The sequence below is a fragment of the Pan troglodytes genome, chromosome 11, assembly GCF_028858775.2.
Source record: "Pan troglodytes isolate AG18354 chromosome 11, NHGRI_mPanTro3-v2.0_pri, whole genome shotgun sequence".
Taxonomy (NCBI): Eukaryota; Metazoa; Chordata; class Mammalia; order Primates; family Hominidae; genus Pan; species Pan troglodytes.
This window is the reverse complement of record NC_072409.2, coordinates 28,498,533-28,520,291: the sequence shown is the minus strand read 5'-3', so window position 1 is coordinate 28,520,291 and position 21,759 is coordinate 28,498,533. Positions and strand designations below refer to the sequence as shown.

Sequence of the window (21,759 nt, the reverse complement as noted above, 5' to 3'; positions counted from 1 at the left end):
GACGCTGCAGACCATATGGCTGACTTTGCTGGCAATGTGGCCTTTCAGCTTCAGTTTTGAAAGGCCTCAAAGTCATTTCATGTGTGCCACTGCTCAGCCTCACTCCGTTTATCCATAGAATTGTTGTTTCTGAGTCATTTCAGTTGAAATGTTCAGTCTGTTTCCCCTAGCTATACATATACTACTTCACCTGTTCATACATAGAAGGACCTACAGAATTCTTTTGTTTTTTAATCTCGAAAGACAAAAATAAGCATGAGCTATGCACTTTTCTGTCCTTTGTAGATTTGCTATGACTATTAAATTTCTTCTTGTTAGATTGTCTCTCAAGAATGTTGCGGGTTTCATGGAGGCACTGAGGAACCACAGCAGGAAGTGGGGGAAGGGAATGATGTCATGGGATTTGACAGGGCTCTGACATTCCCTCCCATTTCAAACACGCGCAGTTCCTCCATCCTCATGTTTACATATTGTGTTTCCACATCAGATTTCACTTGAATCTAGGCCTCAACAAGTTTTGAATGTAGAAAACCCTCTTCTCTATTGTTAGGGTCTTTGTAGCTCATGATTATGGTATCCTCATAGCCTCACTTTGCTTCTCAGTTTAGTACCCCCTCAAATCTGAAAAAGCAATCTTTTATTATTTTTTATCATCTCATTGCTAAAAATGTTGCATGTTGGAACCAAAGTCAGAGCCCTGTGGCACACCATTAGAGATCTCTTGGCCCTCGAGAACCCTAAATTGACATCTTTGGGGTATGATCATGCAACCACTAACAAGTTAATTGTCTTAACACCCAAGGCACATGTTTCTGTGTAGTCCACAGGAATATAAGGGATTTTGTGATAATCCAAATACTCTGGATCTTTTCAAATGCAATTTGCCTATTCTTTCCAGAGACCTTGAACAGAAAAGCAAATGAGATTAATCTGCATAGTTTCTGCTTGATTAACCCATGCTGGCTCTTAGTCATCTCTGTTCTTTGAAGATTAACTTTAGAATTTAGCTAGCCATGATGTCAAGCTCCTTCGATGTAGTTTAGAATCCCCTCATTCTCATTTTTGAAAATCAGACCTTTGAGTGTCAGCTTCCAGCACCTTTCCTGATGTTCAAGATTCTTGAGACAAATTCAACAAGGGAACTGGGACCCTGATCCCAAAGCACTGAGAGCCTTTATATCCCTGCAGTGCTATGTTATTTTCCAATCTTCTCTGCTCATCTGGGCTTCACTTCCCTTTCTGCCACTTTCTTTCTGGCACTTTACAGGCTGAAAACTCTCCTTCTTGACCAAAAATAGAAGCAAAATCAGACACAAGAAATTGGCTTGCCTTTATTATCCATCAACATCACACCCTTGCTGACTTATTTTTGTTACTACTGAGGTGTCTTGGAAAAACAGTTGATTCACAGAAATTTTTGATCACTGTTTTTTTTGGGGGGAGTTACAATTTTTTATTGATACATAATAATTGTACATATTTATGGGGTACATGTGGTATTTTGATACATTCACACAACGTATAATGATCAAAAAAGGGTAATGAGGATATCCATCATCTCAAACATTTATCATTTCTTTGTGTTGGGAACATTCAAAAATCTCCTAGCTATTTTGAAGTAGACAATAAATTATTGTTGGCTTTAGTCACCCTACTCTGTATTGAACATTAGAACTTATTCCTTCTATCTAACTATATTTTTGAAGTTAGAGATTGTGCTTTCGGATGAGAGGGAGAACCCATTCTGAATTAATTTCCTCATTTTTATTGTCATTGACATCACAATAGCCATTTTTACATTTCCAGCCGAAAGATAATATGTGAACACATATTTATATGTATAACCATTTGCTCGAAGGGATAAGACTACCCATATGTGTGTTCATTCAATAAGTCAACCATGTGCATTGCTTGTCTATCACATGCCAGGTGCAATGCCAACTCCTGGATGTTTCTGTTACTGAGATGACCCTGACCCCCCATGGATGACACTTATGATCTGCTTCTCTCCTACTGTACTTTACGCATCACTGACTCGTGAACCACGCAGGGTGTTCACAGCACCATAAAATATCAAATCTGGATAACTTTCATTGTACAAATGAGAAAATGAAGCCCCAAAATGGGGCGTGATCTGCATAGGAATTCAGATCCTATCTTTCTCCCTCCTCCCATCTCCCTGACTAATGACAGCGGAACATGTGGTGCTTATATTTTAGATGTGGGCTCTCAGCCTGTTCCTCCTCCCGTAATCACAGTGAGTGAAAGGAAGTGAGCTGGGAAAAGCCTGAATCAATGATTGAACTTTCCATCCTCCTGGAATAGTCTTGTTTTGTATGCTCTTGGACTGATGCTCAAATGTATTCATGTCCATTGCTCTTCCCGCCTTGCTTGTGTCGGTTACTCTTGTTCCCTCTTCTCTAGGCTCCCTACAGCCCTTGCAGTTGCTTTCACTCTGCCAAAGGTGAAGGCAACAGGCAACACAGGCATGTGTAGAGCCAGGGGGATAAGTCTGAATCAGAACCAAACATTCTCTGCTCCTCAGACCCATCTCTCTGGGCCCTGCAGAGCAATCGCTTCTCTGCTCAAAACTACCACCTTGGTTTTTAGGTGGGCACCTTCCCCAGAGGCCTCACACTCCGCTCCACACCTGGGTGTTTTCAGAACCTAGAGACTGGAATTCTCAACCTCAACTTAATGTCTCTACTCCTTCAGGGCGTTTCCCTATTGATGAAAGAATTATTAGGGAGTAAGAACCAAGAAAACCAAATGCGGAGGCCCAAAATCAAAGTATCCATGCAGTCATTCATCTGTATCCCTTTGAATAAGCTAGCAACATTCGTTCTTACTCTCTTTAATAAAAAGAGCATATTAAAATAAAATAAAATAAAATAATTCTTAAAAACAGCATATTACTCAGCTGTCTCGCTGGCTTCTTGGAAGGAGTAGCAAATATGCTTTATATACTCCAATCTCATTGTCATCAGTATATAGGGTTTGGAAATCAATAATTAAATACATAATTTAATAAGAACATACTTCCAGATTTCAGCCAGCCTATCAGTGAAACTTCCATTGAATTGTCTTCTATTTCTTTTCCTTCTTCCCCAGGTCCTTCATCCAGGAAAATTTCCAGAGCTTTCCTTCAAATACTTTTCTGTATGTCCATGTATGTTTCAAGATTTCCTTCAGGGCTCCCCAGAAAGCCCTCACCCCTCAACAGCACTCCCTCCTCATTTTTTTAATAAGATGAACAAAGGCAGCAAGCCCTTTGACCCTCATCATTATACAAATTGTAGTGTACCTCTGACATGGAGAAGCTGGAGAGAAGACAGGGCAGGTTAGAGAGTATGCTTTGTGCTTTGTGGTTAGAGACAAAGGGATGATAAGTGTGAGAGGCCATTGGTATAAACTTTTGGCAGCAACAGGAAGTAGAAGAGTTTTTAAAATCTTGTGCATCAAAAATAAGACATTGCACTGAAAACGTAAGTCTTATGTTCCTATTGGTTCATATGCACTCTGGTTCATGCTTTTGTATATTATTGGCTGAGAACTGAAGCAAAATATAAATGCTTACTCATAAAGATGACATTTAAACATTCACACCTCTTGCATGGCTTTCTAAAAGGCCTAGATAACATTCTCATATATGTATCCATGAAAACGAAATATTGCCTTTGGGTTAAGTCAGAGCTTCTCAAAGTGTTCGCCTTTGTTCTTACTGGAGGAAAGAGTGAATGCAGAAAGGAATGTAGAATCACACTCTTAAGTGTGATTTGTGGTTCCTCTGAAGCCTTATGTTTTATCTAGGAAAAAAATACATATGCATTTTGTGACATAACGTATCTAAGTTTATTTTATTATAAAATTATATTAAAATTCTTAAAATATTCTATGCTCATATTCTAGGAATATTGGAGGAATAGTGTACAACATGTAAATATAAATAGGTAACCCTAGTAAAACCATGTCACATGTGGTTCAATCCCAGAGCCATATCACGTTTAAAGAACTACAGCTTAAAATTGCACACCAAAAAACCATTAAGAAGGTGTTCTGTTCTTTAACTATTTCTCCTGAAGGATATTAAAAGGGACCTTGGCCGGGTGCGGTAGCTCACGCCTGTAATCTCAGCACTTTGGGAGGCTGAGGAGGGTGGATCGCTTGAGGTCAGGAGTTTGAGACTAGACTGGTAAACATGGTGAAACCCCATCTCTACTGAAAATACAAAAATTAGCCAGGCTTGGTAGCATATGCCTGTAACCCCAGCTACTTGGGAGGCTGAGGCAGGAGAATCGCTTGAACCCGGGAGGCAGAGGTTGCAGTGAGACAAGGTCGCACCGCTGCACTTCGGCCTGGGTGACAGAGTAAGACTCTGTCTCAAAATAATAATAATAATAATAAATAAATAAAAGGGACCTAATTTATATCTCCACTAAGTAATAATTCTCATATTCGCTTTTCTTTCCTCCACATATCACCTGCTCTAAAGCATCATTTACCACCACAAAATACTCCTTCTCTATGCATATTTCACACAGTTTTTACTCTCTTTCCCACTAAACTCGTTCTTTCTCATTTGTGTATTATGTGGATATACTTAACCTTTCCAGCAAAGAACTTTTCATCATCATCTCTCCTTTCTTCCAGGCTCTGATTCTAGAACAGGCAAAGATTAAAATGACAGAAAATTGGACCAACAATGATCAGCATTCTCATTGGTGGGCAGAGGGAGAGGGATATCTGTAAACATCCCCATGTTAATAATTTGTATTTTTATCCTATCACATATGGATATAAAAATAGAAATATTTTGTTCCATATTCTGTATTGATCGCAGGCCAGTGTGTGGATTTGTTCACAGATAACTGAATGTTTGCAGAATAATTAGATATTGTACCTACAAACTAACAATTATTACTTTCCTTATTTATAACTGTGTCCCATGAGTGTGTTAATAGTGATAAGATATATTCTAATCCCAAACTGCTTTTTAAAATAAGTGTTATATTTCAAGAACAGGCTTTTGGAGTCCATGCAAATTTTAAATGCCTATTCTATTCTTCTGATGGCACATTTTGTGAGAAATCAGGAACTAACTGAGATAAATGTTTATTTGGATACACAGTCATTGTGTGTGTCCATGCACCTCTATGACAAATGCTGGTTGGCCTCCCATTGTGTCACTTGAAGAAACTTGAGATCTTTATGCTGAACAAGTGAAACTTTCCAAATGGACCAAACATGGGATTTTGTTTCATAATCTTTTTAGTTAAGTGTTAACCAGGAACAGAGTGTATCTTATTATGCAAGCAGATGGAACAATATCATCACTGTTATTTTTTCAAACAAGTTCAAACATTAATTACTGTGTGTACCGTTTCATTGGTGTCCTATTATACAAAGTATTTGTTACTAGATTACAACAACCATATTAGACTCTTGAATTATTAGCCTTTGTTTGAGAGATGTGTATATTGGGTACCTGCTATACAAATGGCTCTAAGGTAGGTGCTGACAGGGAGGGGGCATCATGGATAGGTGTTGGGCAAGAAACTAACCCTCAAAAGGTCCTAAAAATCTATGAAGCTGATGAAACATTCCCACAGATAATTATACAACTGAGTGGTAATTGTTAAGAGCCTTCAGAGAAGTTTAGAAAAAGTATTGAGAAAATTTTAAGAGAGGGATGACTTAGAGATGGAAGGATCAAAGAAAGCTTATGGAAGAGGAGGCAGTTGACCTTGGCGTTAATCAATGGGCTATATTTGGATATGTAGAAACTCAAAACAAAGACATTTCAGGAGAAGGGAATCTTAACAAAAGCAGAAGATATTTAGGTCTGGGATGGTGTTATTTGGTTGTGCTAAACGGAAAAGGAGCACTAGAACATATGGTTGAAAAGATAGTTTGGATCTTCTTAACACAGGGAACTTATTCAGAAAGAGGTAGGGACTCAAGACAATGACAAGCAGATGGGCTAGATCTCTAGAAGTTTGGAGGAGCAACAGAAGGCTCTCTAGGCAGAGGGACAGCAGGCACACAGATGAGCAGCCGTGGGAGGAAGTTGAGTGTCCTGGGAATAGTGAGAAGTCGTTATGGCCACAATGTGTAAAGAATGAGAGAGCCCACAAGACAAGGCTAGAAAGGAAGTTTGCAGACACATCCTGAAGGGAACTATATGCCATGCTGGGGAGTTTGGTGTTTATTTTCTAAAGACACAAGGAACCAACAGAGGGTTTATGACTCAAGTAACTGTGGGCAGGATGGAGCACAGGCTGGCAGGGGTCGGCAAAATTTTTGTATAAATGGCCAGATTTTAACTATTTTAGACTTTGTGGACCATATAGTCTTTGTCACACATTAATTGTTTTCTTTCTCTTTTCTCTTTCCTTCCTCCATCTTTTCCTTCCTCTCTTTCTTCTTCTTCTTCTCCTTCCTCTTCTTTTTTCTTCCTTCTCCTTCTCCTTCTCTTCTTCTTCTTCTTCCTCTTCTTTTTTTTTTTCTTTTTTTTAAAAGAAACAACCCTTTACAAGTGTAAAACCACTCTTAGCTCCTCTGGCCATACAGAAACAGGCTCAGGCTGTCTTTGGCCCTCTGGCCACAGTTTGCAGTCTTCTAGACTAGAGCAAGAAGACAGAAGTGTTAGGTAAAATAAAAAGCAAGGCTGTTGTGCAGAGAGCAGAGGAGGGCCTGGACTAAGGCCTTGGTGACAGAAATGGTGGTGAGGAGATGGATGAGATATATCTGAAGTAGAATGATTTACTGTCAGTGAGTGTTTGGCTGTAAGAAAGTAGGAAGAAAAGAAAGAAAGTAGGAAGAAAAGAACAAGTCAGGTGTGATTCTCAGGCCTGTGGCTTGAGAGACTAGGTAGCAGTGCTGCTGTTATTTGGCATGGAGACTGTGGAATAGTTTTGATAGAAGAAGCTGGAGTCAGTTTGGAAGCTGCTGAGTTTGATGGGTTCGTGGCACATCCAGATAAAGGGCACCTGGAGCCTGGTGGCTCTATGGGCCTGATGCACAGTTTCTTCCCATCCAGGAAGACTGTGAAGAGACCAGTTTGGAAGTATGAGGTGTCACAAGAGTCTATAGGACAGGAAAGAGCTGTCCTTAGCAACCCCAGACTGGCAGCAAGAGTTGGGATGAATTAGAAAGGATACAAGACTGAGAGACAGGGGCAAGGGGAGGGGGAGACCAGGTAGGAAGCTCTTCCAACAATCTAGGGAAGAGGAAGTGAATGTCTTACATTGACCAGTAGCAATGGAACAAAAAGAAGACAACAGATGGGAAAGGTATTAATGGAACAAAAAGAAGACAACAGATGGGAAAGGTATTGTGGGCAGCAGGACTTGGCACTCTGTGCATGGAAGATGAAAGAGGCCTTCTGCGATCATTGTCTTCAAATTCCAGTGTCCTATGTGATGTTACTTCTGTCTTGTTCTTTTCTTAGTTCTTATTTTAGGTACCTAGCTTAGTGACTGAAGTACTCACAGGGCACATAATATGAATGCTCCCATGCTTTTTCAATTGTTGAAAATATTCTGTTGTATAGTACAGTGGAGGATAGCCATGACCCACCTATGAAAACCTTTGTGGAAATGTAGAGAAAACGAAAACACTTGATGAAAGAGGTTTTTTTATTTATTTAAAATTTTGGACCTGGAACACATTTTAACCAAGGGTTTGTAAATTGTCTGTCAGCCTGGGAAGCCCTCAGTCAAGGTAGTTTGCATGTTGCCAGCCTCCATGAAATTCTTCACACTAAGATCTAAAGTCTCTTGTGCCCTCATTTTAGCAGATCTTCCTTAAATGTGTGAGTGCCATTGAGATATAGCAACCGTGCATCTGTCTTCCAAGTGCATTAAACTGCTGTGTTAAAATACAGATATAACCATCTTTATTCACAGTGCGCACCTCACTCTAACACTCAAGATGCTTGGCAGTTAGAATAGAAAGGGCACAAAACCTTTTTTTTTTGTCTGTTTGGCAATTAACCATTCACTGGCTTTTTTTGTTGTAACATGCACTTCCTTTCTCTTGTTTTCATTCAAGCTGTGTACGCCATGGAAATTAATGTGGAGAAAGACAAACAAACAGGAGAGACCAAGATTCTCTCTACATCTACCATTGGCCCAGAGGGGGTCCATCAGAAAGGAGTCAAAGTCTATGATGACGGTACCAAAGTAGTGTATGAGGTGCGCTCAGGAGGCACCGTAGTAGAAAATGGAGTGCACAAATTAAGCACAAAGGATGTAGAAGAGCTTATTCAGAAGGCTGGACAATCAAGCTTAGGAGGAGGGCACGTGTCCGAAAGGACTGTGATTGCAGATGGGAGCCTCAGCCATCCCAAGGAACACATGCTCTGCAAAGAAGCTAAGTTAGAAATGGTACATAAGTCTAGGAAAGACCATTCTTCCGGGAACCCAGGGCAGCAGGCCCAAGCCCCCAGCGCTGCAGGGCCGGAGGCAAACTTGGATCAGCCCGTCACCATGATTTTTATGGGCTACCAAAATATCGAGGATGAAGAGGAGACGAAAAAGGTGCTAGGCTATGATGAAACCATCAAGGCTGAATTGGTCCTCATTGATGAAGATGATGAGAAGTCATTGAGGGAGAAGACAGTGACGGACGTGTCCACTATTGACGGGAACGCAGCTGAGCTTGTGTCCGGGAGGCCGGTCTCAGACACCACAGAGCCCTCATCCCCAGAAGGGAAGGAAGAGAGCCTAGCTACAGAGCCAGCCCCAGGTACCCAAAAGAAAAAGCGCTGTCAATGCTGTGTTGTCATGTGACCACTTCTTTCTTCTCCTTTCTTCTGGGCAGCCTGTACTCTCCACCACTCACGTAGACCTCACTGTACCACTAACTGCAATACTGTGAACTGGAAGCAAACACCTGCCTTGCCTTGCAGTTGGATTGCTTTGATCTCTCTCATTTTTTTTCCTTTTCCTCACCTGAGAGACAACGTGCATGTGTGTGCTTCATTCTCTCCAAGAACTTGCTTTTCCTCTAAACCTTTCCTTGTGTCTTCAAGAGTGAATCACTTCCTTCCTGCTCGATTGGAATGGACTCTTCGTATCAGCCAGTGATATGGTAGCCTTAACTCACTTGACTGGAATTGAACCCATTGGCACTGGGGGTTTCATTTTGTAGTGTGTTCCTGTAACGTAGTCACACACTGCCATGTCTCTGGTTTCTCACTTGCCTCCTTTGCTGTGGATCTTTGTTTTTATATCTTGTGTGGCAAAATGCTGTTGGCTCTAGCCGGTTGCTAGTGTAGCCAAAAGTGGACCTTACTTAGTCTGTCCGATCTAGGGTGATGCTTTTTGCTGCCTTACATAAGCTTCCAGATTACAGTATTGTGCATTCATGGCTTTCTTTCTGTTAAAACTGAAATGAAGTCGATGTAGAAGAACCCAGAGCTTGTCACAGCTGAAATGTAGGGACTGATTCCATAACCTGCCCATCAGCGGTTGTCTCTCTTTCTATGGTTTAACCGATGAACCCTTTATATAAGAAGCACCATTTTAAAATTTCTAAGGACATGAAACAAACATTGTTTGAAGCATCAGTAGCAATTGATCTCCAAACTTAGGCAAATTCACAAGCCTTGTTTCTATTCTCTTAAAAAAAATGTAAATTTTTATATTGTTTCTTTTTTCTGGATATTTTCTGGTCATGTTAATCTATTTTCAATGAGGAGATCATCTTGAGAAGTATCTTTGCAGTGACCATATTTCTAAAACAGTCTTTCCAACCTACAGTGGTTGCCATGATGCTCCCACTTCATCATGGATGGTGCTGTAATGCATTAACTGTTCATCTCCTCCCCAGTTGATTACAAAGCCTTGCATCCATACTCTTTTCTTTCTGGCCCCATGAGAAAGAGAATGTTTTAGGTAACTTCAACTTGTAGGTTTATCTGCCCTTCAAAAAAAAAAAAAACTTTAAAAAACTTTAAAAAATTAAGAAAGACCTATCTTCTCAATGTTAAGCACTTAATTTCATAACAAATATTAAGTGGCACATAGCTGAGCTTCTTAGGGCATTGTTTTGTTTTTAGCTTCTGGAGATTCCAGAAGAGCAAAGAATATTTTTTAGCTAGAACACAATGAACAGTTTTTGAAATACCTTCTCAGCACTCCCCCAAAGCAAAAAGCCACATATGTAGTAAAACCAAAGGGAAACAATTTAATAAAATAACAATAGTATAGTAATGAAATAAAGATATAACATGATTACTGGTTTTAATAAGAGTTATCTTAACTTTAAGTTATTTGCCCATTTATAGCATTGTTATGAATTATTCATAAAATTATGTCCCATAGTATATAGTTTTGAAAAAACATATGATATACTTCTTCAAGTCTAACTTCTGTGGAAAGTAGATCAGAAAAAATAAGATAGTCTTGAGAAAATTTTATTATAGAAGCTGTCTAATTTGACCTATTTTGCTTGCTCAGTGCTAAATCTATTGCTTTTTTTTTAATCTCCTGGCTTGAAATTATATTTACTTCAACAGGAAAGGTAAAAACATCAGTTTTTACTTTTCAAAGTTAATTTTCTGAAATAATTGCATTTTAATGAGCACAAAATGGGTCATTTTATTTTTATTATACTCATCTTGTTTACGCCTATACATAAACAGAAAACGTTAAAGAAGAGAAAAATAAAGGAGCTAAGTTCTGCTGTTGAAGATTATTTCATCCAAAGCTTGGTTTTGAATAACTGAGGGAAATATCTCTAAATCTCAAGTTCATCAAAGCAGCTGCAATGGAATAAAATTGCTATTTTATCGAGAAACCTGGTTTGGATGCTTATAAATTCCACTACTCTCAGCTTCATTTTCCTGAGTACGTGGTCACTGAAGCATCATTTAGACATTACATAAACTGGCATGCAGATAAACCTATTTACATAGAGGGAGAAAACAGTTTCAATGTCTTGGACAATCTGTTATTTTAATGATTTACTTAAGAAAGAAACAATCTGAAAGTTTACCATAGCTTATCTTTTCTACTCACTTGGAGATTCAAGCTATTCAATGTGAGTTTTAAAAAGTTAAGCACAGTTAGTGAGTGAAATGGTAGAATGTAGAACCTTTAAGCTTGCTGGTTGATAAACAGAATCAATCTTCCAGGACAGATAATTCCCTGAAGGGACCTACCCTTGCATAAGTGAACTAGTTACTCATAAAGAAAATGATCTGCACATCTTACTACAACACTACACACAAGAATTAAAGATTAATGATTATCTGTATTCTCTTCACTAATTACTATTATGGGGGAATAATGATTAGCAAATTATATGAATTCGAGTTCTCTCTATACTTTTATTAGTAAAGCTTATCATTTAATGGACTGAAGTAAGATGTGTTACCTTTATTCGAGCTATTTGTAGCCACAGTAAATGAAGGTGTGTTTGAATATGGCGTATATATTTGCATATGTCCCATCATTTTCTTGTCATAATGGGGAATTCAGGCTTAGCCAGTACTTCTATGGGATGAGACCTATAATCCCACCTATAGCAGCAAGTAACTACCCTTCATGATGATAGTGTACATGGAGCTGTGATTATGAACATGCTGCCTTTCCTGCTGCCATTGGCATTCTCTCTGTAAATTTTATTATGTGTGGTATCACACTCTCCAAAAATGCAGGGTATTTGGTTACATAACCAAACTAATTAAAGAATCAGTAATGAAACTGCAAAACCATGATCTTTTTTGAGCTAATGATTAGTTGGGCTTTCCTTTAAAATCATATAATCAGGCCGAGTGCAGCGGCTCACACCTGTAATCTCAGCACTTTGGAAGTCCGCGGCGGGTGGATCACCTCAGGTCGGGAGTTCAAGACCAGCCTGACCAACATGGAGAAACCCCCATCTCTACTAAAAAAAAAATACAAAATTAGCCAGGCGTGATGGCGCATGCCTGTAATCCCAGCTACTCGGGAGGCTGAGGCAGGAGAATCGCTTGAACCTGGGAGGCAGGGGTTGCAATGAGCCGAGATGTGCACTCCAGCCTGGGCAACAAAGAGCGAAACTCCATCTCAAAAAAAAAAAAAAGAAAAAAAAAATCATATAATCAGTTCCCTTTTAAATAGAAAGAGGAGAAAAAAAAAAAAAAGGAAAAGGGGGGGTATCTCATTTGTATACAAATAGATTTTCAATGGCATTTAATAAAAGATTCTTTAATGGTTAAAATGATAAAGATTAATTCTACATATCTTGAAAAATCTTAATGACTTCTGTATTCTTGACTTCTTAAAAATATTTTCTTTCTTTTAGTGTGCAATAAGACAAACTAAGGGGAATTTTTTCAGCTTGTATCTCTTTTACCCATATTATTTTCCTTGCATAAGCAAAAAAATAATAATTGCCTCTAAAACTGATTTGACAGTGTCCAGTGACATCATTTAATATTGGTGATGGGGTGGAAGAGAAGGTAGGGAATGCCCTTATGGCCAAACCTAAAACACAGTTTCCTTGAGCCTTCCGAGCAATCTTAGAATTATTCAGAAGCTTTCAGGAAACTCAAATTCTATTAATTTGATTTGGTTCCTTTCCAAAATGTTAATAGACATGTATTTGCTTAAAACGTCTACCTATTCCATTTAATTTCCTGCTGATAAATGTATTTTATCTACAAGCAAGTAGAATATTTTGTTTTGGTTAAAGTCAAGTTTTTATAAAAGGAGGGGAAGTATAAGAGAGAGTTTCCTAGAGATACAATATCATCTCTGGAGCAAAATGTTGAGGCCAAGTGTAAAAACAGACGATTTCTCTTTACTTCCTGCAGAATTTCATTTCAAGGGACCACAGCACACCCTTGAAAATTACCATTTATTTAATGCCAGTTGAACCAATGGGTAGCAAAAGAGGAGGGAGGGAACATGGTCATAGAGACAAAATCTAACTACTATACCAGGTCTTCCTTTGTAAGAAATATTAGCCCTGCCAATATAAAATGCAGATGGACATAGACAGAATAAGCATCGAGGACTTTTTCTTATTTACTTGAAATCTAGAAGCTCAGTCATCTCTGCTCATCCCTGGACCCACTGGAGAGTTTTACTCACTAACAGGTCCTTTCCTGGAAGAAATAACCTCATCTCCTGCCATATTAGTTTACAATAAAAATCATTCCAAAGTGAGCCATTTCACATTGTATTTTTGCCACATGCACATTTGCTATTGAAACCACAGATTCTCAGCATAAGTAAGACATAGGTGTTTCAGAAACTTCATAAATACACGATCTTTCAGGTGCTCCTCAATTTCTTAATCAAGGTATATTGAACTCCAGTGATTAGGATAGAATCTGAAAACATCCTTTGTTCTATTGGATAGTACAACACAGCAAGAGCACACAGTTATTTGTATAATAAAACAACTTAATTAATGAGGAAGATGGGATGTTTGATTCCTGCTACCACCAGTTCACTTCACAAAGGCCTTCTTCTGGTATTACCAGGAAAACTTTCCTGCATTGTCTAGGGAAAAAGAAAAGTCGTTTATTAGGAGCACAATGCAGATATGTATCTGTGTTTTCATAGCTTCAGCAAACTTCTTAGTAAAATTCCCATTTCAACAAAAACCAAAATACTGATTGTTTGAATGTAGAAAGGTATAGAATAAAGACTACAAAGGGGAATTTTACCAGGGCTCCTTAGACCAGCTTCCCCAGCATAATTTTTATATAACTCAAGTAAGCCTCTGCTTCCCCTCTCCTTTCCAGTATAACATAAGAAGGTCGGAACTGTCGCACAAAAGAACTTGATTTCAATATGAAAATATAATATGTAATTTTGGGGACTGCAGACTTTCTGCATCAAAGATCTGGACAGCCTTAACTTTTATAAAAATAATTTTTCAATGTTCTCTTTTACTAACCAAGAAAACAAGATGTTTTCTGAAATTAATGACTTTTTCTATTTTGGGTCTGTTTTCTAAGTTTTTACAGGTTGAGGTATAAAGGGTCGTCTTCTCCTCATATTGCCTCTTCATAATCACCTGGGGCTATTTTTTGCAAGTCACTGCATTTTTACAAAAAATAAAAATAAAAAGTACATCTCACAAATCATAAAATTCTCCCTAGACTTCAGACAGTCCTTCTGGAGTGAAAGAATAGAAATACAGAAAGAAAAGAATTACAGGGTGGCTTTCTTTTTATTTTCCTATGGTTAATGTACTGTATGGTATATATGTTTACAGAATGTATCTGCCTTGTGATGTTAACAAAATGAATGACAAAAAATAGTACTGATGTGCCATTTGACAGTTTGCCTTAGCATCACTGTTTATGTTCTTCTTTTCTGTCCTTTTTGGAAAAAAAAAACGCAGGTTGTATTCCAAAGCTGTATTAACACAACATTCTCTTCCCCACTCCTACCCAGCCTTCTTCAGAGCTGTGAATTTCATTACAGGAGCATTGAGGCAGAACCTTGCAGGCGTGGCCCAAAGGGGCTAAAGTGGGCATAGGTTGGGATTTACTTCTGCCCGTCTACCAACCAAACACGTATCTGTGTTCTCATATAAGCCTGCAAAATCACACCCTGCCTTTCAGGGAGACAGGCCACATGGAGCGCATGACCTCTTGTAGTCATCTCCTCACAGTCCTTCCCACTGTGAGAGAAGGAAACTTGCAGACCCCCAACTGGATCTGGGAGCATATTTTTAAGCACAGTTGGCATTGCTTGAAAAAGCAAGAGAGATGGACTCAAATTATATGATTGAGCCATGACTGAGGAATGTGCCCATTCGTTATAGTCGAAGATGAGTAGGATGATATGGGTGAGAATAGGAGTGGCTGTAGAAATGGAATATTTTACAGTTATGTATTTTTTTAAGGAATAGTATTTTTATAATGAAATCTATATGCATTATGGAGCTTGAGTTGGAAAACACCCTTGACTGAGCTATTTCTTCATTCCATTAAAGGTAACTTTCTGGGGAGTCCTATAGCACTAGGCCAAGCCTTGGGGGCATGAACAAAGGGCCTGTCACTTGGCCTTGCACTGCCATTACATGAGATCCAGTGTTTCCAAATAGGCCATGGTTGGAAGATTGAGCTTTCTATACCTGCCATTAGGTAGATTAGATAGATGGCTTGATAGCTCTCTGGGCTATACTTTTAATAATATATAATAATCTTTGGGAAGGAGATAGCTGTTTTAAATGCAAGCAAAGCCCAGAAACTATCAAAGTCCAAATCTTTCACATATTTAAGGAGTAATTGCCACATTTGAGGTTAAGGGACCACTTACTATGGTGCATTTGAGAAATATATATGAAACGGTGAGTCAGAGCCCTCTGACCATCTTCAGTCTACACATAAGCAGATAAACCACCAATATAAATCTTATAGGGGCCAGACGTGGTGGCTTATGCCTGTAATCCCAGCACTTTGGGAGGCCAAGGCAGGAGGATAGTGTGAGCCCAGAAGTTCAAGACCAGGCTAGGCAACATGTTGAGACCATGTTGTTTAGTCTCTACTAAAAAATATAAAAATTAGCCAGCATGGTGGCACACACCTGTAGCCCCAGCTACTTGGGAGACTGAGGCAGGAGGATCACTTGAGCCCAGGAGGTGGAGGCTGCAGGGGGCTGAGATCTCACCGCTCCATTCCAGCCTGGGCAACAGAGCAAGACTCTGTCTCAAAAAAAAAAACAAAAAAACAATTATCAGTTGGCCTTCTACATAACACAGGGCTACACTGTATTTTTAGAGTTAAGTAGATACAGGAAAAGATTGTCTTTATCCATAAAGGAGATTCTGAATTTTTAGAGTTCCTGAATATTTTCCCCCAAGTTTCTGTCAAATTCCTGAAGTCCCATCCCTATCACAGTCAGTTTCCTGAAGCTCTTCCCCTACACCTGCTCCTCTGTCTGGCTAACAGAGTTGTCATGTCTCAGAAACTACTCACCACTCTTGTGAGACTCTCTTCCCAAGCATCATCCTTCCTCAGGATGAGGCCTTTTTCTACTACCCAAGAGATCAAGACCCTGTTTCTAACAAGACAAGGTTATATCTACTCCATTTTCAAGAGAAATAACCCCTCTGGTTCCCATGCAAATCGCTTAAATTCCTTCATCACCAGAATCTCTCCAACAGGCCCAACTCCAGCCCAGCTGTGAACACTGCTGTCATGGAGACAACTCCAAAAATGAAAGAACTATGCAATTGCCTGAAGGTGCTAATGGAGAGCCAGTTTACTCTAATCTCTTATTACTAAGGAACCTCTCGGTTTCGAGATTAAGTGGGCAGGGAGACATCCAGTCACTTAGTTTTGCAATGACAGGTCTTGATATACACAGAGGCCACCAGGCAATGCCTGATCCAAACTATTCTGTATGTAGCTCCAACTCCAATTCTGTGATATCCTATTCTGGCAGGTGGGAAGAGTTCTATTCTTTGCAGGGTGCTGGAACATTCTTTCCTCCTCTCAAGCTCCTGACTTAGGAGAGTCAAAATCATACAGGGGTTCCAGAAAATGTTGTGTCTGATGCAGCTTTTCAGTGAATGTAGGTTGTTGGTGAAATTTTCAGCTTTAGCATCTCACTCGGGGTGAGTGACGTCTCTGTAAATACTTTCATTTGTGGTTGGTTGGTGGGGGTGGGGGTGGGAGCCTGTCGTGCTTACTCTGAATTAGCTTACTGGGCTAGCTGCTGTACTTTGTAACCTGAAGTGTACTTTGACTGTTCTGTTTCCTTCAGATGAAAAACAAAATAAAAACCGACTTCAGAAAAGACACTGCCAGCGACAGCTGATGCTGTACTTGTAGCTTCTCTCTGTTCCTCTGTACAGTATTAATAGACAATAAACTGCCTTTTCACTGCATCTACCTCTGTGTGTCTGTGCCCTGATTCTTTCCCCTTCTCACCTGCCACTAGCGGACTTCAGGCCAGACCATGTTGGGAGCACCTTCCGCTGTTCACTAAAACTAAACACTAACCCAGTGCCTCTCAAACTCCAGTGTGCTTCAGAATCACCCGGGGGTACCTGTTAACAATGTGGAAGCTTAGTCACACCTCTGGAACTCAGATTCCGATTCCCAGGTGGGGCCCAGTAGCATGCATTTGTAATAATGTCTCCAGGTGATTCTGATACATGTGGTACCTGGACCACCGGTTTGGGTGCCCCTTGGTGGGAATCCTCATGGCCCACCTGTTGTAGTTGGTTTCTACACTAATCCAATCTCCCAACATGTCCTCCCTCTAACCCCCTTTGCACGTCTCTCTCCACAACTGTCATCCTTTTCTTGTTCCTTGCAAGCTCCCAGCAGCAGCCCAGACTGTGATCAAACTTGGGCTGCCCCTTAGGCTAAGTGACAGGGTTCATCTGGTGCAGTCTGCTGTTTAAGAGCATCTGAAGACACGTGGGGACTTTGTTTCTCTTGTTCACCTCTCTTTACCTGGAACAGGGTCAGCATAGTTTTTCAATAAATGGCCAGATAGTTTTGGCTTTGTGGGCCAAATGATCTCTGTTACAACTACTCAGCTCTGCTGCAGAGCAGCCATGTATGACATTTAAATGAGTGAGTATGGCCATGTTCTAATAAACTTTATTTACAAAAACAAATGCTGGGTCCGATTTGGCCTATGGGCTTATAATTTGCCAACCCCTGGCCTCAAACAGGGCCTGGTCCATAGTAAGTGCTCCAAAAAAAAAGTTTCAAAAAATTATTGCATGAAAGAATGAATGAAGAGTAGATATGATGCCTACCACCTGCAGAGCTGTCACAGAAAATGGTTTTCTTTGAGGATATTAAGGAAATGAAGCAGTTGGGAGTTCTCATCTGGTTGGGTTCCATGGTAGATTTTTTAAATGTCTTTATGCATGGAAGGTAACTTTAAAGATGGAAATATGAATGGTGTTTTATAGATTGCTCAAACCGCCAGGTTAAGATTGACAAGAGTTTCAACCAATAGAACGTGGAGGAAATGCAAGAACATCTTGTCCTCATCAAAAGTGCTGGGGATACCAGAACTGGGTGCTCCCTATGTACCTAAGCATTTAGTGCAGTTGTGTGTGGAGCTATGTTTTGTCAGATTCATCTTACACAGTGAATGGCAGGGCTTTCTTTACATTATTCTCTTTGTTAATTGAAATACTTTTTAATGTGTAGTTAGGTAGGCTGGAACCATGATAGCACATTACACATCCCACAGTTGTGGAGCATACCAACGGGTTCAAATGTAGGAGCATATGGAAAGTCATGTGCTTACATTCATCCCTAGTGTTGTTGTGAAGTTAAAGGAAATTATATTTATTAAAAGCACTGGGTAAGCTGGAAGTAGATGACAAATGTTAGTTTAGTTATAATGAGAAAGTGTCTGTTGCCCAACCAGAGGCCTCATGCTGTCCAAATATAGAGATTATAAGCTGTTCAGGTGTGTTTCAGAACTAGTATAGAAAGGGAAGCTTCTTTGGCCTCCTTTAGATTTGTGACTACTTTTGTAGTACATTGAACCTTATGAAATTGCCATTTTGTAGATCCATAATATTGACTATTGACAGTTCCATATAGTTCAACCTCATAATTCGATTCTGGGGATTATATCTCATCATGGAGGGCAAATGATTACCAGATGAACTCTAAATATAGCAGGAGGAATTAGATGAGAAAATTAGAACTTTGGAAGGGAATGTAGTTCAGTACTACCAAGTAGACCTAGACATTTCACCTGATAGGGTAGGATTTCCTTTAATCTCACATCAACTTTGTAAGGTAGCCTTTGAGGTTACTGTCCTTTTATACATGAGGAAACTGAGTTATAGAGATAGTAAGTACTTTGGCTAATGTGGCAGGGCTAAAAATCCGTGTGGGGTGGAGGAGGGCCAAGTTCCAACCTCAGTTGTCTTTACTTCCTCCCACACAGAAGGCTATGTTATAAAAGTGGTGTGGAGGCCGGGCGCTGGAGGCCGGGTGCGGTGGCTCATGCTTGTAATCCCAGCACTTTGGGAGGCTGAGGCAGGTGGATCATGAGGTCAGAAGATCAAGACCATCCTGGCCAACATGGTGAAACCCTGTCTCTACTAAAAATAAAAAATTAGCTGGGCTTGGTGGCACATGCCTGTAATCCCCGCTACTCAGGAGGCTGAGGCAGGAGAATTGCTTGAACCTGGGAGGTGGAGGCTGCAGTGAGCTGAGATTGCACCACTGCACTCTAGCCTGGGTGATATGGCAAGACTCCATCTCAAAAAAAAAAAAAAGAAAAAGAAAAAGAAAAGAAAATAAAGTAGTGTGGAGATGCCCCTGAGACTGGAGACACAAAGATTTAGATAATGAGGTTATTTACGCAAGAAAGACCCAATGGCACCAGTTCTTATTTTGCACCTTTACCTACTCAAGCAAATGCTCTGTTAATTATACCACCCCCTGGAGGCTGGGAGGCGTCTCTGCAGCGCTTCCTTACCAAAGGAGAAGCAGAGGGTAAAATCACTTTGTTTTCTTATCTGTTCATCAGGAGTCCTGTTGTTCTATTTGACAGTTTTTCCTTCACCATTCATAAAAAGGATTAACAAAATTGCCCGAAACAACTCTATAAAGTCTAGGAGTGGCACGTCAGTTAATAGACCACATCATCTCCCCAGCAGCCCCCAAGCCCTAGCTTCTGTCCTGCTTTTCTCAAACAGTATTAAATCTTGCATTTTATCAACAGCACAAAAAAGCAAAGATTTGCTATTTAGAAGTTAAGGTTGCAAGATCTTAAGTGATCATGTAGGGCAGAAGTCAGAAAATGGTTATGCAGATTCTGGGCTGAATCTGGCCTACAGTAAGGTTAGTTTACCTGCACAGCAATTAAAAATCATTTTGAATTCATTGCCAATAATAATAAATTAAGAGAGTTCTTATTTTAAAAGTATATTTCCGACTTCTCTTGAGAATTCAGTCTCTGGCAATAATAGCCTGTTCTCCCCACCGGCAACTGTCTGGAGCTGATGGTGGTTGCTAACTTTAGAGGAGCCATACTCCGTTGTTCATCACCACCACCACCACCAACACCACCACCTCCTATTATTTTTACCACCCTCTATTATTCTTACTCTTGGCCCACTTCCTTTGTCTGTATCACCTGCCTGGCCCCTATTGGCATTTGAGCATGTGACCCCTAATCTACCATCATTCACTCATTTTATGGCTGGGTCCAATAAGTCCTAGGTGGAAATGGGACTTACCTTAGCAAGATAACAGCAGACTCAGAACTAAAGTCCCCTGAACTCTTTGGATGAATGAGGCTTTGTACTGTGTTGGGATTCAAATCTTCTAAGGGCATTTTTAGTTTTGAACAGGCTACAAGCAGAAAGCTAATGCCAGAATCTAGTGCTTTCGCTACAGAGGAACCCATGTGACTTATATAATGATGAATTAACCTTAGGTTAAATGAACAGTGTAAGTTTGTAAGGAACTTTAGGGTATCCTGTGTTTCATGGTAAAAAGTTTCATTCCCAGGAAAATAAATAGATACTTTGTAGTCAACACCTCAATAGTTCTGGAGGCTTCATGTTCCTTCTTAGCAAAAATAACAAGAGGCACAGCCCATACTTATTTAAATTGAAATGTGATCTTCCATGCCTTCCTAATCCTTAGTCTTTGATTGTGTTCCTGAGGTCATGTGGTTGTAGAATACTACTATTCTCTAATGTCCACTTTTTTATCTTCCTAAGAGCAATAATCCTCACAGAAGCTTGATAATTCAAAGGACTAATGAAACAGAGATCTTTACTCCCAGGGCTTGTCATAAATCCTGGCCAATATGGTGAAACCCCAACTCTACTAGAAATACAACAAAATTAGCTGGGTGTAGTGGTGCGTATCTGTAGTCCCAGCTATTCAGGAGGCTGAGGCAGGAGAATCGCTTGAATCTGGGAGGCAGAGGTTGCAGTGAGCCGAGATCGTGCCACTGCACTCCAACCTGGCAACACAGCAAGACTCCTCTGTCTTAAAAAAAACAAAACAAAACAAAAAAACTGATATGATTTAGTGTTTGTTTGTTTGTTTTAAGGAAAGACTAATTTTTTTTTTTTTTTTTTGAGACAGTCTCACTCTGTCACCCAGGCTAGAGTGCAGTGGCACGATCTCAGCCCACTGCAACCTCCGCCTCCCAGGTTCAAGCGATTCTCTTGCCTTGGCCTCTCTAGTAGCTGGGATTACAGGCGCATGCCACCATGCCAGGCTAATTTTTGTATTTTTAGTAGAGATGGGGTTTCGCTATGTTGGCCAGGCTGGTCTCAAACTTCTGACCTCAGGTGATCTGACTGCCTCAGTCTCCTAAAGCGCTGGGATTACAAGTGTGTGCCACCGCATCTGGCCAAGGCTAATTACATTTAAGATGATAATTGTATTTCCCAACTTAAAAAAAAAATTTCCAAGTCACTGAATATTAAAAACACGAGCTGTGGGCCTATTCTCTTCAGGCCAGGGTTCTTAGGTCAACCTCAGACAACCTGAAAGTGAGATAAATTCTGCAGTTAGTGTGAATTATTCAGAATATCAGAATCTGCCAAATCAAATTCCATTTCTTCAAGAACTTATTTCCAATCAGAGTACAAAGATAGAGTCAGCTTTTCTACTTTTCCTGAAAGACTGCCTAAATTCTAACTATAGCTCAGAGACTCAGTGTGAGGTGCTGTCACATACCTTAACTCAGTTTTTCCTCAAACTTCAGACTTTTGGGCATCATATTTGTTATTTTTGTCCTGTGTGTACCAGCTCGCTCCTGTTAAAAGAAGGAAATAGCCAGGTTAGAG

General features: G+C 40.0%; 1 protein-coding gene across 11 annotated transcripts in view; it reads left to right on the top strand.

The window, feature by feature from the left end:
• Positions 1 to 21,759, top strand: part of PALM2AKAP2 (PALM2 and AKAP2 fusion) — a 531,488-nt gene that overhangs the window by 293,854 nt on the left and 215,875 nt on the right. For 4 of the 11 annotated variants that reach the window (XM_016960332.4, XM_016960329.4, XM_016960331.4 and 1 more), the window contains one exon: positions 8,053 to 8,748. In XM_016960332.4, the coding sequence (XP_016815821.2) occupies positions 8,053 to 8,748 (696 nt within the window). 11 annotated transcript variants of the gene reach the window in all.